At 45.6% G+C, this 18,154-nt stretch overlaps 1 protein-coding gene and 1 non-coding gene across 8 annotated transcripts in view; one reads left to right on the top strand and one right to left on the bottom strand.

The window, feature by feature from the left end:
• The window catches only part of LOC144491975 (janus kinase and microtubule-interacting protein 1-like), a 329,706-nt gene that overhangs the window by 172,338 nt on the left and 139,214 nt on the right, over positions 1-18,154 (top strand). For all 7 annotated transcript variants that reach the window (XM_078210197.1, XM_078210202.1, XM_078210204.1 and 4 more), the window contains exon 3: positions 3,986-4,226. In XM_078210197.1, the coding sequence (XP_078066323.1) occupies positions 4,098-4,226 (129 nt within the window). In that variant the 5' untranslated portion in view covers positions 3,986-4,097. The remainder of the gene's footprint in view (positions 1-3,985; positions 4,227-18,154) is intronic.
• Positions 3,099-3,173, bottom strand: trnak-cuu (transfer RNA lysine (anticodon CUU)). The gene has a single exon. It is a non-coding gene; the product is annotated as a tRNA-Lys (tRNA).

The raw sequence follows: 18,154 nt of genomic DNA, 5'->3' as shown, positions 1-18,154 counted from the left end.
GGCAACTGGGACATTACTTTTGCGTGTCTTTGGCAGCCATATACATCCGCGACTGTAGTGAACCATGAAGGTGAATCCTACTGTATGCTTCACAAGGCAGCTTATTATTTTAACCCGAGACTAACAAAGGTTTTCATAGTTAGCTTTCGAACAACACAATCATGCTTGGTTCCCGATCCAACAGGAATAAATTTGGGACCATCTTTAAGAACAGCATACATTTTGTGAACGCAATTGCACTTTGGGGGCGGTGGGGGGGGGGGGGGGGGGGCGCATGGTGGCGCAGTGGTTAGCACTGCTGCTTCATAGCATCAGGGACCTGGGTTCGATTCCCGGCCTGGCTCACTGTCTATGTGGAGGTTGTACGTTCTCCTCGTGGCTGCGTGCGTTCCTCCGGGTGCTCCGGTTTCCTCCCATAGTTCAAAGATGTGTGGGTTAGGTTGATTGGCCGCGCTAAATTGACCCTAGTGTTGGGGGATTAGCAGGATAAATATGTGGGGTTGTGGGAATGGGGCCTGAGTGGGATTGTGGTCGGTGCAGACTCGATGGGCTGAATGGCACTGTCGGGATTCTATGATTCTATGATAACTCTGATCCCTTTGTCAAGGTGTCAGGCATGTATATCTGAGCAAGCCCTGAGACCTTGCAGTAGCATCAGACGTTTGTGCTGCATTTGAAGTCATGAGATATTCCAAAATAGTCGTGTGCTTCACCCTCTGGCCGTGCTTTCAAGGACTTTGCATCTTCACTAGATGTTGCTTTTTGGAGGAAAAGCTGAGAATAGAAGAGTTCACCCCCCCCCCCCTCCCCACTGTCCCCCCAACCTTCCCTTGCCTGTACACATGGCTCCATTTACCCCCCACCCCAGCCCCCTCTCCAGTCCTTCACCAGCTCCCCGAGCTCCTGTCCTTCCCACAACTCTGGTTCCACCACACTTTGTGAAAAACCCCTCCTTCCACCCCACCCCTCACACCCCACTGGCAAAGTACCACCCCCACCACCACCACCTCTTCCCTCCTCTGCTTCTTCTGCCTCTGCTCTGCCTCCTCTTCCTCCTAATGGCTCACTGCAACTGCGAATGTATATGTCGATGTTGGAAACAAGACATCACCATCCCTTCACCGCCACTGGATCAGAATCTTGGAACCCCCGCCCTAGAAGCAGTGCCAGCTCACCACCAGCTTCTCCAGGGCAATTAGGTTCGGGCAATAAATGCTGACCTAGCCAACGACACCCACACCCCCTGAATGAATGAAAAAATGTGTGTGTGTGTTTATGCGCGAGTGAATAAACTAATTTGAGAGAGAAAAGTTTTGTAATAAAGTGAGTTGGAAGGAAATATGAAGTACAAGATGGCAAACGCTTGATAATAATTGGCTAACTTTCCAGAAATCAGGAGGTTGCTGCTCTCTTTAAAAATTGGAAAACTTACCTCAGTATTACGCTCAATGCAGGTCTGTAAAATAAAATGGTACAACTTACCTTCAGTGGGATTCAGTCATTGCTGGTGATAAACTGACACTCAATAATATGCAAACCATCTCTTTACAGATTAGTGCATATATTTCCCACTGTCGAGCGCTTTACTGTCCCTCGGTTCGATTGGACAGCCTCTGGTTTTCTGGTACATGCTATATAAATATTTTCTTTCTATACAGTGAGTAAAATGGGGTTTTCAAGTCAGCATTTTTCATTTACTGATTTCAAATCACCACGAGAGGCCTAGATAAAGTGGACGTGGAGAGGATGTTTCCACCAGTGGGAGAGACAAAAACTCGAGGGTACAACCTCAGAGTGAAGGGACGCTCCTTTAAAACTGAGATGAGAAGGAATTTCTTCAGCCAGAGGGTGGTGAATCTGTGGAACTCATTGCCACAGAGAGCTGTGGAGGCCAGATCATTGAGTGTCTTTAAGACAGATAGATAGGTTCTTGATCAATAAGGGGATCAATGGTTACAGGGAGAATGCAGGAGAATGGCGACGAGAATCATATCAGCCATGATTGAATGGCGGAGCAGACTCTATGGGCCGAATGGTCTAATTCTGCTCCTATATCTTATGGTCTTATGTGTCTCAGTGAGACCATAAATAGCCTTTTGCCACTTAATGCCAGTACTTCTGTGATACAGATTGAGTCCCAGATGTTTGAGAACCGCTAAATACATGAAATGCAAATGTGTTTGGCACCTAACATTCTCGTTTTAATCACTGGATTTGTCTCAGTCGGATTGTTAGCATCTTATTCTCGACAAGCACAACTGGAGCTGTTGTCTTGCTTCTGAGAACAATATTGCACTTGACATCTCTCGTTTTTCTCAGAGGTAGACACAAACAGGGGGTTTTTTTGCTGAAAGACTGCTGACTTAGTCAGAGCTGACCGACAAACCCCACTCCTGAAAAATACTGTACTTGCTTAGGCCTTAACATGTGAAAATAAGATGTTAGATTGAAACTGCGGCAGGACAAGGAGGTGCCATAACTTAAGTTGCGGTTTTGCCTTCCAAACATGTTTTTGTAAAGTTATCTTAAAATTTGTGAATTTTGAAATAACTAACTTGGAATTTGAATGCTGATGGTATCAGATTTTTTTTCTCCAGGGAGATCATTGACTATTTAAGGGCGGTACAGTGGTTAGCACTGCTGCCTCATAGCGCCAGGGACCCGGTTTCAATTCCAGCCTAGGGCGACTGTGTGGAGTTTGCATTTTCTCCCCGTGACTGCGTGGGTTTACTCTGGGTGCTCCGGTTTCCTCCCACAGTCCAAAGATGTGCCGGTTAGGTTGATTGGCCATGCTAAATTGCCCCTCAGTTTTGGGGAGATTAGCAGGGTAAATACTTGGGGTTATGGAGATAGGGCCTGGGTGGGATTGTGGTCGGTGCAGACTCAATGGGCCAAATGGGCTCCTTCTGCACTGTAGGGATTCTATGATAAAAGTGAGACAGCTTGTGGTTGAATTTCCTCACCGGTTCTCCCAATCTCCTGCCATAAACTGAGTACAAGTTTTTTTAAACTTAGTTTATTAGTCACAAGTAGGCTTACATTAACACTGCAATGAAGTTACTATGCTAGTCGCCACACTCCAGCGCCTGAAATTTAAGCACCCAACGTGGGGTTCGAACCCACGACCCTGGGATTAAGAGTCCCATGCTCGACCGACCTTGAGCTAGCTGGGCTGCACAAAAACTTTGGAAAAATGGCACACAACTAGGGGAATTGATGAATGCAGATATTTATATGATTGTTTCCCACCCATCTCCCACTACGGTTGGAAATTAAAAGCAACTTCCATGAAAATTCCACCCGTCTTTTCTTTAAAAGCGATGCACTGGAATTAATTTCTCCACCAACCATGAATTATTCAGGTGATGAGGTTGTAAAACACTCTGGAGTGAGTGGCATAAAGGAAATTGGAAAGAGGCTTAGAGATGAGAAGATTAAATAAGAGATCGCGTTTCTCCTGGATTTGTGACAGCCAGAGAGAATTCCCTGCAGAAATTCCGGAAGCTTATGTTTACCAAGCTCCATCTTTTGAAATTTGTACCTGCATCGCACAGTTTAACAGAGAAAGGTTCTGACTTAATGCAAGGGTGCCCCATTCCAGATCAGTGCAGTGTTGGGGGACAATTTATCTTGGCATTCGGGAAGGGTGGGATGCTTTGTCGGAGAGTTGGTGCATACTTGATGGGCTGAATGGCCTCTTCTGCACTGTAGGGATTCTATCGACTTAAGCAGTTGGCCATGACTACAGCCTTAGTGTCTAAGGAATTATGGAATGGTGCTCAACATGTACCAACAGCAGTGAACAGCCCCAGTTCTGATCTTATGAGGGAGGAGAAGTCATTAGCAACTGAAAAGAGTTGTGCCCATGATGCTGCATCAATGCACTAGGATTGAGATGATGTGAGGCACTATATATGATGATGTTTTGTACTGAATTACAAGGTTAACTTTTCCTTCCACTGTGTTTTGAATGTGTTTACTCCAGGATCCGAAGGATAGTGCTGATAATGGGAGGACGTTCCATAGGCTGTGCGATTCCGACAGTTAGGAATTACTGATTCCTCCTTCACTGTGTCCAGAAGAACTGCTGAACAAACATGTCAAAGAAAGCACGTGGGAAGGGCGAAAAGCCCGAGGCATTAATAGATGCATTGCAAGCTGCCAACGAGGAGCTCCGGACTAAGCTTACCGATATTCAAATCGAACTTCAACAGGAAAAAAGCAAGGTTGGTATTGCGATCAATACTGAAGTGTTACAGACCACATTATTATTTCACACAATAACACGAATAGAATAGCTAGTTAAAGAGGTTGAGATGATTCCATAAACTTTGAGAGCTGTTTATTATGTTAATGCCTAGACCAGAATCTCCAAGGTATGTTATGCAGTTAGCCTAGACTTCCACCTTTGTATTTGATTTTGGCATTGTTGAGCATAAGATGTTTCACTCCAGGTATGATTCAAGTGACCCACTAGGAAGCTTTTATCAAACCAAATTTTATTTAAGAATGCAGTTAGAATATAATAAAAAGCATTAGCATATCTTTTACCAATCAAAATACTTAGACATGGCAAAGTATGATTCTTAACAGCTAGCTATCTCTGTTGTTCCAATTTAAAGCAATACTCCACATTCATACACCCTTCTTCAGAATTAGTTAGCACAAAAACAAGCATGCTCCAGTGATGTTGGATTTGCAGCTTTTTAACACTTCTGGACAAAGATCCCCACAGCAGTTTTCAGAGAAGGATATATCCTCAAAACAGCAAGACCTCAGCGCAGTCAAACGATGCACTGAAATTAATTTCTCCACAAGCCATGAATTATTCAGGTGACAAGGTTGTAAAACACTCTGGAGTGAGTGGCATTAAGGAAATTGGAAAGAGGCTTAGAGATGAGAAGATTAAATAAGAGATCGTGTTTCTCCCGCATTTGGGACAGCCGGAGAGAATTCCCTGCAGAAATTCCGGGAGCTTATGTTTACCAAGCTCCATCTTTTGAAATTTGTACCCGCATCGCACAGTTTAACGGAGAAAGGTTCTGACTTAGGTTCTGAGCTTCCAGTCTCCAGACTTCAGAGACAGGAAAAGAGAGACACAGCTCTCTCTCAACTCCAAAAGCAGCCTCTAAGTTTGAATATTCTGTGTAAACCCAGCTTCCACGTCATATGACCATACTTGCCAATCATCCCAATCAAGCCCCACTCTGCAAAATCCCGGGAAAAACAGAAGAACAGCATTAGTTCAGATTAAAACCAACATTTTAGCCATTAGAAGCAATTATGCTGCTGCAGCAACAGTACAGGATGCTGGTAGACAGGTTGGCTCCAAGTGCATCAAAAACTGCTACAACAGACCATGCACAGGAACATGGCTCAACTACATTTCTCAAAGGCACAGCATAATTATAATTAACATCACCTTCATTCTTCCAGTGTAGGTTATATTCCTCTTTATAATACGCACAAATTAAAGGAATCTTTCTTTTTTAAAATCAAGATTAAGTTATGGGTGGAATTTTCAACCTTGGTGAGAAAAGCATTGTGTAGCCTGCCGGCTGCACTGTCAGCTTTTCCTGCCAAATTATTTCACACTTGGTCAAAACAAACTCCTGGAGGTGGGTCCCACAACGTCATGCTGGCGAGGCGGACTCAGCAATTTTGGCTTTAAGGAGGTCAGGGTGCCCTTTAAAAATTGGCTTGAATTGTAACAAGGATGTGCAGTATCTTCACCCGCTTTCTGTTGCCATGGGATTTCATGGGGGAGGGGATATGGGTGCCCACACCAGATTGCCATGTAAATGATGAGGGATGTTTCCTGCCAACCTGCCTAGGGAGGGAATCGAAATGAGGGGACTGAGAGCGAGGAGGTTAACTCGCAAATAGATAAGGAATGTAGACAGGGTAAGAGGGAGGTTAGACGTGTGATGGAGAAGGGAAGTGCTCAGGCTGAAGGTCTGAGATGTGTCTATTTTAATGCCAGGAGTGTAGTGAATAAAGTGGATGAGCTTAGAGCGTGGATTGCTGCTTCGAATTGTGATGTGGTGGCCATTACGGAGACTTGGATGTCTCAGGGACAGGACTGGGTGCTTCAGGTGCCGGGTTTTAGATGTTTCAGGAAGGACAGGGAGGGAGGCAAGAGAGGCGGGGGAGTGGCACTGTTGATCAGGGATAGTGTCACGGCTGTAGAGAAGGTGGACGCCGTGGAGGGATTGACTACGGAGTCTCTGTGGGTGGAGGTTAGGAACAGGAAGGGGTCGGTAACTTTGCTGGGTGTTTTCTATAGGCCGCCCAATAGTAACAGAGATGTTGAGGAGCAGATGGGGAAACAGATCCTGGAGAGATGTAGGAATAACAGAGTTATCGTGATGGGAGATTTTAATTTCCCAAACATAGATTGGAATATCCCTAGGGCTAGGGGTTTGGATGGAGAGGAGTTTGTTAGGTGTGTCCAGGAGAGTTTCCTGACACAGTATGTGGATAAGCCTACTAGAGGAGAGGCTGTACTTGATCTGGTGCTGGCTAATGAACCTGGACAGGTGGATGATCTCTCGGTGTGTGAGCATCTTGGGGATAGCGATCATAATTCTATCTCCTTCACGATAGCATTGGAAAGAGATAGGATCAGGCAGGCTAGGAAAGTGTTTCTCTGGAGTAAAGGGAAATACAGTGTCATCAGGGAGGAAATTAGACGGGTAAATTGGAAGGAGGCATTCTTGGGAAAAAGTACCGAAGGAAAGTGGAGGATTTTCAAGGAATGTTTGTCTGGAGCTCTGCATGACAACGTTCCGATGAGACAGGGGGGTGTTGGTAGGGTACGGGAACCGTGGTGCACGAAGGTTGTGATGAACCTGGTGAATAAGAAAAGAGAGGCGTACAGAAGGTTCAGAGAGCTAGGAGGTGTTAAGGATTTAGAGGAGTATACGGGATGTAGGAAGGAGCTTAAGAAGGAAATTAGGAGAGCGAGAAGGGGTCATGAGAAGACCTTGGCGGGTAAGATTAAGGAGAATCCCAAGGCTTTCTACAAATATGTCAAGAGTAAAAGGATGAGATGTGGAGGCATAGGACCCTTAAAAGGTGAAGGGGGAAAAGTTTGTGCGGAACCATTAGAAATGGCGGAGGTGCTTAATGAATACTTTACCTCGGTATTCACGGTGGAAAGGGATCTGGGTGGTTGTACTGCTGGTTTGCGGTGGACAGAAAGGATCGAGCATGTGGACATAAAGAAAGAGGATGTGTTGGAACTATTGAATGGCATCAAGGTTGGCAAGTCGCCGGGACCGGATGGGATGTACCCCAGGTTACTGTGGGAGGCGAGGGAGGAGATTGCGGAGCCTTTGGCGATGATCTTTGCATCGTCGATGGAGACGGGAGAGGTTCCGGAGGATTGGAGGATTGCAGATGTGGTCCCTATATTCAAGAAAGGGAACAGGGACAGCCCGGGAAATTACCGACCGGTGAGTCTAACCTCAGTGGTTGGTAAGTTGATGGAGAGGATCCTGAGAGACAGGATTTATGATCATCTAGAGAAGTTTAGTATGATCAAAAGTAGTCAGCACGGCTTTGTCAAGGGCAGGTCGTGCCTTACGAGCCTGGTTGAGTTCTTTGAAAATGTGACCAAACACATTGACGAAGGAAGAGCGGTGGATGTGGTCTATATGGACTTCAGCAAGGCGTTCGATAAGGTCCCCCATGCAAGACTTCTTGAGAAAGTGAGAGGGCATGGGATCCAAGGGGCTGTTGCCTTGTGGATCCAGAACTGGCTTGCCTGCAGAAGGCAGAGAGTGGCTGTGGAGGGGTCTTTCTCTGCATGGAGATCAGTGACCAGTGGAGTGCCCCAGGGATCTGTTCTGGGACCCTTGCTGTTTGTCATTTTCATAAATGACCTGGATGAGGAAGTGGAGGGATGGGTTGGTAAGTTTGCTGACGACACCAAGGTAGGTGGTGTTGTGGATAGTTTGGAGGGATGTCAGAAGTTGCAGCGAGACATAGATAGAATGCAAGACTGGGCGGAGAAGTGGCAGATGGACTTCAACCCGGATAAGTGTGTAGTGATCCATTTTGGCAGATCCAATGGGATGAAGCAGCAGTATAATATGAAGGGTACCATTCTTAGCAGTGTAGAGGATCAGAAGGACCTTGGGGTCCGGGTCCATAGGACTCTTAAATCGGCCTCGCAGGTGGAGGATGCGGTCAAGAAGGTGTACGGCGTACTAGCCTTCATTAATCGAGGGATTGAGTTTAGGAGTCGGGAGATAATGCTGCAGCTTTATAGGACCCTGGTTAGACCCCACTTGGAGTACTGCGCGCAGTTCTGGTCACCTCATTACAGGAAAGATGTTGAAGCCATTGAAAGGGTGCAGAGGAGATTTACAAGGATGTTGCCTGGATTGGGGGGCATGCCTTATGAGGATAGGTTGAGGGAGCTTGGTCTCTTCTCCCTGGAGAGACGAAGGATGAGAGGTGACCTGATAGAGGTTTACAAGATGTTGAGAGGTCTGGATAGGGTAGACTCTCAGAGGCTATTTCCAAGGGCTGAAATGGTTGCTACGAGAGGACACAGGTTTAAGGTGCTGGGGGGTAGGTACAGAGGAGATGTCAGGGGTAAGTTTTTCACTCAGAGGGTGGTGGGTGAGTGGAATCGGCTGACGTCGGTGGTGGTGGAGGCAAACTCGTTGGGGTCTTTTAAGAGACTTCTGGATGAGTACATGGGATTTAATGGGATTGAGGGCTATAGATAGGCCTAGAGGTAGGGATATGATCAGCGCAACTTGTGGGCCGAAGGGCCTGTTTGTGCTGTGGCTTTCTATGTTCTATATTCTATGTTTCCTGCCCTGTGAGGAGGGCACCCAGACCCGCAAACCAAGAGAAGCTGTCGTACATCTTTACACCCAGCTCTCTCAGATTTGATTTATTATTGCCACATGTATTCGTATACAGTGAAAAGTATTGTTTCTTGCGTGCTATACAGACAAAGCGTACTATACAGACAAAGCGTACCGTTCATAGAGAAGGAAAGGAGACCATGCAGAATGTAGTGTTACAGCCATAGCTAGGATGTAGAGAAAGATCAACTTAATGTAAGGTAGGTCCATTCAAAAGTCTGACAGCAGCGGGGAAAAAACTGTTCTTGAGTCGGTCGGTACATGTCCTCAGACTTTTGTATCTTTTTCCCAATGGAAGAAGGTGAAAGAGAGAATGTCTGGGGTGCATGGAGTTCTTGATTATGCTGGCTGCTATCCCGAGGCTGCAGAAAGTGTAGACAGAGTCAATGGCTGGAAGGCTGGTTTGAGTGATAGACTGGGCTTCATTCACAACCCTTTGTAGTGTTTTGCAGTCTTGGACAGAGCAGAAGCCATACCAAGCGGTGATACAACTGGAAAGAATGCTTTCTATGGTGCATCTGTAAAAGTTGGTGAGAGACATAGTGGACATGCCAAATTTCCTTCGTCTTCTGAGAAAGTAGAGGCGTCGGTGGGCTTTCTTAACTATAACATTAGCATGGAGGGACCAGGACAGGTTGTTGGTGATCTGGACACCTAGAAACCTGAAGCTGTCAACCATTTCCACTTCATCCCCATGATTGATGTAGACAGGGGTTGGGGAGAATGGATCACTGTGAGGGGTAGGCGACAAGGTGAAGAGGACTGAACAAAAGATACGAGTTAGCCTTATTTTTGCAGACATCCATTGAATCCTGAAGGATTTTGGTCTCGCGTTTTGGGGCTTCAGTCAGCAGCGCTGATTCAGACCCCTTGGGGGCCTTTCCATCAGATCCTGGAAGCAAGCATTGTAAAGAAGATAGCCTGTGCTGGAGGGCACATCAGACCTGTGCCAATAATCTGAACTGACAAATCAAATCAAGCATAGCACACCGAGGGTACATCACACCTAATTTAGAGAGAGTGAATTGCAAAGGCAGTGAGGCTTTTAGGTGATTTTCTTCCGTTTAGTGAACCCTTTATTGCGCTGGGCATTTTATATATCATGATTCTGCTGATATGCCATTCAATTTACTCATTTGGTTCGTTCTCAATTATCTCTTAGCCTGCAGAAAATAGACATTTCAGACGGGAACATATATTTATCTAAACTTGTAATGGCTTATAAGATTGAGTTAAAACTTCAGTCAGCAGAATGTTTATTGCGCAATCTGTCACAGGGGATGTGTGAGAGTAGACAAAAGCTGTTCAACTGGGTAATCATGGAAACACCAGAATACTGGTGGTTGGAATAAAATGTCCCTTATTGTCTTCAAAGTTTACTGGACCTTTGGGGTAGAAATGGTTCCCATTTATCTAAATTAAATTTGACTTGAGAAGCAGCAAAGTAGGTTTGATGATTCAAGTGATTTTCTTTGCATGTCACTATGAAACTGGCAGATTAAGATTTCAAGACAATTGAAAATTGATCGTGAAACTGCGGGAGGCTCAGATAAATGCATTTGTGCACCATTAGTGTAGGATTTTGTTTGCAAGCACAGGGCCTTAAATTAAAGAGAGGCTATTTTGATTTGATTTGATTTATTATTGTCACATGCACTGGGATACAGTGAAAAGTATTGCTTCTTGCACGCTATACGGACAAAACATACCATTCATAGAGTACATAGTGGAGAAGGAAAGGAGAGGGTGCAGAATATAGTGTTACAGTCATAGCTAGGGTGTAGAGAAAGATCAGCTTAATATATGGTAGGTCCATTCAGAAGCCAGATGGCAACAGGGAAGAAGCTGTTCTTGAGTCGGTTGGTACGTGATCTCAGACTTTTATATCTTTTTCCTGTTGGAAGAGGGTGGAAGAGTGTATGTCCGGGGTGCTTGGGGTTCTTGATTATTCTGGCTGCTTTACTGAGTCCCCGGGAAGTGTAGATGGAGGCTGGTTTGCGTGATGGACTGGGCTATGTTCACAACCCTTTGTAGTTTCTTGCGGTCTTGGTCAGGGCAGGAGCCATACCAAGCTGTGATACAACCAGAAAGAATGCTTTCTATGGTGCATCTGTAAAAACTTGGCGAGAGTCGTAGCGGACATGCCAAATTTTCTTAGCCTCCTGAGAAAGAAGGCTAGGCATCAAAATGTGGGGCCTGAAATTCTGCTCCAGACCTGCTGAAGCCCAGCAGAATAGGCCAGGAAATGGTGGACTCCAGTTTAACCAAGATACCATCTCATAATTTCAAGTTAAGTACTTTCTGGTGGGTGGGGATGGGGGATGATGATAAACTTATTCCTTGTTCTTTCCAATAGATCATTGAAGATTAAACATTTTGTTAGGAATGTAAAACATTTAGATGGACAGAGTGGCTTCCTTTGGTACTGTGGTGAATCCATGACTGGAAGGGGCTTTGGTGAGGTGACACTGGGCTGAATATCCCCGTTGAAGATGAAGTACTGCTACTGGCACTGAAACCGACAGCTGAACCCAATTTAGCTGGTGGCAGGACAATGGGCAGCAACCCTCCCCACCACCATCACCACCAAGGGCTGCTGGTCCAATTCCAGGGCTGCATCTTGGCAGCCTCAGCAGCGCCATTATCTGCAGGTCTAGGGAGAGGGCACCTCAATGACAGGGCACTCTCTAAGGGAGGTGAGTTGAGTCGGGAGATGCTGGGGCCTGGCTGGGAGTGTGCTGTTGAGCACTGGCAGTGCTGTGGCTGTAGGGGCAGCCATTGCCACTGGGGGCCCTTCTGTGGGTGATGGAGTACTCTTAATGGAGTATCCCACATGCTGTGAGGCCCAGATGTTTCATCTGATGGTCTCCTCAGGTGTTGTCCCAACGCGGAGAAAATACCCATGGAGGTGAGAAGTGACTCGTAAAATGGAGGCGAGAAGAGGCTCTTAAATGGCCACTTAAGTGGTGGGCGACCACTCTGCCAATTTCCCCACCATTGGTAATATGTTATAACAGGGAGAGACATTGGGACTCTCTCTCAACCCCTCCCTGGCCATTTTGCCAGCCCTCCTGCCTCCTCAGCCCATTGTTAAGCGACCTGGAAAATTCAGCTCATTATTTCCATGGGGCGTATGTTTAAAATAATCACCAAAAGAACAAAGGAGGACTTTAAGAACTTGATTTAATATAGAACAGTTGCAAATATATTTGAAAACAGCTCCGTTATTAGCATTCTCCTCCAGTTAGACTGAAGCTTTGATAGCGCAATAGACCTGGAATAATATATTAAACTAGACCTGACTAGAATAGCCAATCTTCACAATACTCTGCAACCATTGTGCCAGAATATAGATACAGTGATGGGTGAATAAAAAAGCATGTTCAGCTCCTTTTAATCTCACCTGTGTGTGGATTATCATTCATAACAGTTTAAATTGACTGGCCTTGATCTTTCCTTTGGCAGCCTTGTTCTGTTAGACATAGTGTACCTCTATCTATCTGCTCTGTTACAATATAAATATGGATGTATTAGAGTTATCTATATGAATACACAGTGGTTAGCACTGCCGCCTCACAGCGCCAGGGACCGAGTTTAATTCCTGGCTTGGGTCATTGTCTGTGCAAAGTTTACACATTCTCCCCGCGTCTGCATGGGTTTCCTCTGGGTGCTCCAGTTTCCTCCCACAGTCCGAAAGACATGTTGGTTAGGTGCATTGGCCATGCTAAATTCTCCCTCTGCGTACCCGAACAGGTGCCGGAGTGCGGTGACTAGAGGATTTTCATGGTAACTTCATTGCAGTATTAATGTAAGTCTACTTGTGTTACTAATAAAGAAAATATATGTGGGGTTGTGTATATACTGTTATAAAAAGAGCAGGGTTAATTTAAACAGCACTAATTTCTCCTCTCATCACCCATCTGTAAACAGACAGTTGTTCTGAATTGTTGCCCTTTTTATAAGTGGCGGCATTTCTCCCACCCCCTTGGTTTTAGTGTGATCCAATTTTCTGTTAATAACCCCGCAGCAAACTTGAGATAGGATCAACTTAAAGGGTTAATTTATTTGCACACACTCACAACGCAAAAGAGGATTTGCAACATCCTCCCGACATTCGGAGCGTGAAGAGAGGGATTCAGAAATGAAAGATTTGCAGTACAGAGGCCACGGAGAAAATTCTCTGGCCGTTCATGCCCCGGTGCCACTGCCAGGGAGAACAGAGAATTTGGTGCTCAGCCAGAGAATCTCAGTCGGAGAATCCGGCCTGATGTTTCGCGTGAGTTCCAGAGATTAGAATCAAATTGCAATTTGTTATTTCTTCATGGTGGTCGGTAAGCTGAAAACTGATGCTGGAATAATTTAACTTTCCAGTGGTGTTGACTTCACGCAATGAGATAGGAACGCACAGGTGAATCAGTCCTGTAGGCGATGATACAGAATCTCCAGCAGAAGCAGTGTGGATAGGGCCAGGTGTCCAACATGGGCCAGAGCTTCTTTTCTGTGAGGCTGCCAGTTAGATGGTATACAGCAAACTGTGAGCTTTCCAGTCCAGCAAGGCAATCTTACTGGTTCCAAAAGCCATGTCATCTCCACACTCTCTTTGACAAGGGATATGTATCCCTCATCTGGGTCCCCCAGATTGTTAAATGCCTCAACCATTAAGAATTGAAAGGGAGATTGTGGGGCCCTTTGTCTCAGCAGATGAGCAGATTTCTGTTGGCCAGCATAGGTTATGAAATGCAGATGGCCTTTGTATTGCTCTCTTTGAATTTGACCCGTGCAACCGACAGAAGGTCATTAGTGGCTCCCCAGAGATAACGAGGTGCGAGTTTCACCAAAATTGCCAGGTAGCTTCCTTTGCTCAGAGGTCACAGACAGACATGGATTTAGTCATTCTTAATGGTCCTTCTCCAGTTTTTAAAATTTTATAAATAGCCATGAGGCTATATATATTGTATTATAAAAATGTACAGTGTGAGGTCTTAAGTCCCCTCACAATACACTTGTGTGTGTATATATATTTTATATATATATCTGATACACAAGCTGCAAGATGGATTAAATTAATTGCAACTTTTCCACTATTTAGTCTGGTGCGTAGGATATAGCAATCTGCTTGACTGGCGCTTCACATAGACTATGATTTCACTCCCACTAGCACTGGATGCAGTGCCTACAGGATGCAAGGCAGCAACTGTACAATTACAAGGGGACACAAGTTCAAGATAAGGGGGGAAAGGTTCAGTAGAGATGTGCAGGGGAAGTTTTTTCACACAGAGGGTGGTGGGGGCCTGGAATGCACAGCCAAGTGAGGTGGTTGAGGCAGACACGTTAGCGACATTTAAGACTTATCTGGATAGACATGTGAACAGGTGGGGTATAGCGGGATACAGGCGGTTTGTCTAGATAGGACAACGTGATCGGTGCAGGCTTGGTGGGCCGAAGGGTCTGTTCCTGTGCTGTACTGTTCTAAAAAAAACTCTCCAAGGCTTCTGTTAGAGCCATGACCTGCATCACCCAGAAGGACAAAGGCAGCAGGAGCATGGAAGCACACGACCTCTCTTTTTCTCCAAGGTGCGCACACACATATTATTAATCAGAGTTCAAGTCTTGGAACTCCCTAGTGAAAGATACTGTGGACGCACCTTCACCACACAGACTGCAGCAGTTCAAGAAGCAGACCCATTAAGAACATGTGGGAATGGGCAATAAAAGTTTATTTATTTATTAGTCACAACTAAGGCTTACATTACATTGCAGTGAAGTTACTGTGAAATTCCCCTAGTCGCCAGATTCTGCCGCCTGTTCGGGTCAATGCACCCTAACCAGCACATCTTTCAGACTGTGGGAGAAAACTGGAGCACCCGGAGGAAACCCACGCAGACACGGGGAAAACGTGCAAACTCCACACAGACAGTGATCCGAGGCTTGAATCGAACCCGGGTCCCTGGCGCTGTGAGGCAGCAGTGCTAACCACTGTGCCACCATGCCGCCTGAAGCTGGCTTTATCAGCAACCCTGCGTCCCAGGAAAGAAAATAAACTCTGTGGCTGTTGCATATCTTGTGGTGGATTTTGATTTGATTTTTTGATTTGATTTGATTTATTATTGTCACATGTATTAGCATAGAGTGAAAAGTATTGTTTCTTGCATGTTATACAGACAAAGCATACCGTTCATTGAGAACAAAAGGAGGGAGTGTAGAATGTAGTGTTACAGTCATAGCTAGGGTGTAGAGAAAGATCAGCTTAATGCAAGGTAGGTCCATTCAAAAGTCTGACGGCAGCAGGGAAGAAGCTGTTCTTGAGCCGGTTGGTACGCGACCTCAGACTTTTGTACCTTTTTCCTGATGGAAGAAGGTGGAAGAGAGAATGTCCGGGGTGCGTGGGGTCCTTAATTATGCTGGCTGCTTTGCCGAGGCAGTGGGAAGTGTAGACAGAGTCAATGGATGGGAGGCTGGTTTGCGTGATGGATTGGGCTGCATTCACAACCTTTTGTAGTTTCTTGCGGTGTTGGGCAGAGCAGGAGCCATACCAAACTGTGATACAACCAGAAGGAATGCTTTCTATGGTGCATCTGTAAAAGTTGGTGAGAGTCGTAGCTGACATGCCAAATTTCCTTAGTCTTCTGAGAAAGTAAGGCATTGGTGGGCTTTCTTAACTATAGTGTCGGCTTTGGGGGACCAGGACAGGTTGTTGGTGATCTGGGCAACTAAAACCTTGTAGTTCTCGACCCTTTCTGTTTCATCCTCGTTGATGTAGACAGGGGCATGTTCTCTTTTATGCTTCCTGAAGTCGATGACAATCATTTGTGTTTCAGTTGTGATTCAGGGATTCAGTTGTGTTTGGCTAAACTTTGGTTCATGTACAGGTGACGTAAGGGATTACGATGGCTCAAATTTCTCTTTCTCTCTCACAGCTCTTAACCTAAGGATTAGTAATTCCCTGCAGCAGGTTAGCAGCTATTTGCAACTTTCCATATTGCAGCACTCGTTTAAGATACTTTACTTTGCTCCATCCACCACCTTAATCATTCATTCCCACCACAATCACCACCGCTGCCCAGTGACAGCAGTATATACCAATTGCAATAATGCAGCAGCAACTTACCAATGCTCCTTCGACAATACCTACCAAACCTGTGACCTCCACAATCTAGAAGGACCAAGAGCAGCAGATGCATAGGAACACAACACCTACAAGTTGCCCTCCAAAATCACACATATTGACTTGGAACTATATTACCATTCCTTCACTGTCACTGGGTCAAAAACCTGGAACTCCATAAGACCATAAGATATAAGAGCAGAATTAGGCCATTCGGCCTGTTGCCTGCGTCTGCTGCACAGTCTGTTTTAATCCTGATACGATAGACAAAGAACTGCAAGTAGACTTCTTGTTAGTGATTTATTAGTTATTTATTCACACACACAATTGATATTAATCACCCACACAATCAATACTAAGTTATTTTACAGAATACTAAAGTTCAAGTCCAATACTAGACCTTGACTTAACTTTTACGTGACTGGCAAGTACCCAGGCAGATATTGGCCTTTATCCATGTGTTGGTCTCCGGAGTCCTCTGCGTAGTTTTGTTCTTCGGTCTGGTCTGATACTCTGGCTCTCGTTTTCTTTGGTGTGGTGGCTCTCCTCATGCTAGTTGTTGTTGGCAATGGTCACCGTTGTCGTGGTTTGTTCGTTGGGGAGGGAGAGAGAGAGAGAGATTCTTCTGTTGTGCAGCACCCTTTATACCTCGTTGGTTTTCTGCCCCTTTTGGTCATTGCCAATCAAACGATCAGGGCTTGATCACCCCGATCGATAAAGTCCAATCAGGTGCTGCCACACCGATCTCTGAGTATATACCCAACAGCTATGCCTATAGATGCTGGAGGCACATTGGTCACATACCTCTTTCCCAAATAAGGGGTTAAGGCGCCCCTGTGTCTGATAAACAACCCGGTTTGACCAGAGAGTGTCCATTGTCTTTGGGATGGCCTATATCCCGTGTATTCCAATGTCTGCAGCTGTAGACTGTCTATCTCGGTCCAGTTTCTTTTAAGTGCTGCAGCCTGTCTGTTTCTGTACTTGCCCAATTATCCCAGCATGCTCTTGTAAAGTGCCATCTTAGGTGGCCCGTTTGGCCACAGGCCCATCGTGTCTGCTCCGCCATTCAGTCATGGCTGATAAGTTCATAGAATCATAAAATCATAGAATCCTACAGTGCAGAAGGAGGCCATTCAGTCCATCGAGTCTGCACCCACCACAATCCCACCCAGGCCTGATCCCCATAATCCCATGTATTTACCCTAGTTAGTTCCCCTGGCACTAAGAGTCAATTTAGCACAGCCAATCAACCTAACCAGCACAACTTTGGACTGGGGTTTGGGAATTTGGAATGGGATTTCTCAATCCCATTCTCCAGCTTTTTCCCATAACCTTTGATCCCCTTACCAATGAAGAACTTACCTACCTCTGTCTTAAATACACTCAATGACCTGGCTTCCATAGCCTTCTGGGGCAATGAATTCCATAGATTCACCACCCTCTGGCTGAAGAAATTCCTCCTCATCTCGGTTCTAAAGGGTTATCCCTTTACTCTGAGGCTGTGCCCTCGGGTCCAGTTTCTTCTACTAATGGAAGCATCTTCCCCTCGTCCAGTCTATCCAGGCCTTTAAATATTCTGTCTCAATGAGATCCCTCATCCTTCTAAACTCCATCGAGTATAGGCCCAGAGTCCTCAAGTGCTGCTCATACGTCAAGCTTTTCATTCCTGGGATCATTCTTGTGAACTTCTTTCCTACAGCACTGTGGGTGTTCCTACAGTCCTTGGACCGCAGCGGTTCAAGAACCACCACCTTCTCAAGGGCAATTAGCAATGGGCAATAAATGCTGGCCTAGTCGGCGATGCCCACAGGTGAATAAAAAAACTTTGCCTTTTGAAATAAAAAGTTGTTTTTATTTTTCTGGTCATGGCTCAATGAAGACTTCCAGCCTGTCTCTGTCTTGTGTATTGAGAGATCTCCCTTTCCAATACTACTGCTTTGATCACCCTTGCCTGGTGTCATGGCCATGATGTGGAGATGCCGGCATTGGACTGGGGTAAGCACAGTAAGAAGTCTCACAACACCAGTTTAAAGTCCAACAGGTTTACTTGGCAGCTGCCAAATAAACCTGTTGGACTTCAACCTGGTGTTGTGAGACTTCTTACGGTGTCACGGCAGCAGGCACAGTAGTGAGATGATTATGGCGGCAGACACAGTAGTGAGAT

Source organism: Mustelus asterias, chromosome 1 (genome assembly GCF_964213995.1).
Source record: "Mustelus asterias chromosome 1, sMusAst1.hap1.1, whole genome shotgun sequence".
NCBI lineage: Eukaryota > Metazoa > Chordata > Chondrichthyes > Carcharhiniformes > Triakidae > Mustelus > Mustelus asterias.
This window is presented reverse-complemented; position numbering and strand designations above follow the sequence as displayed.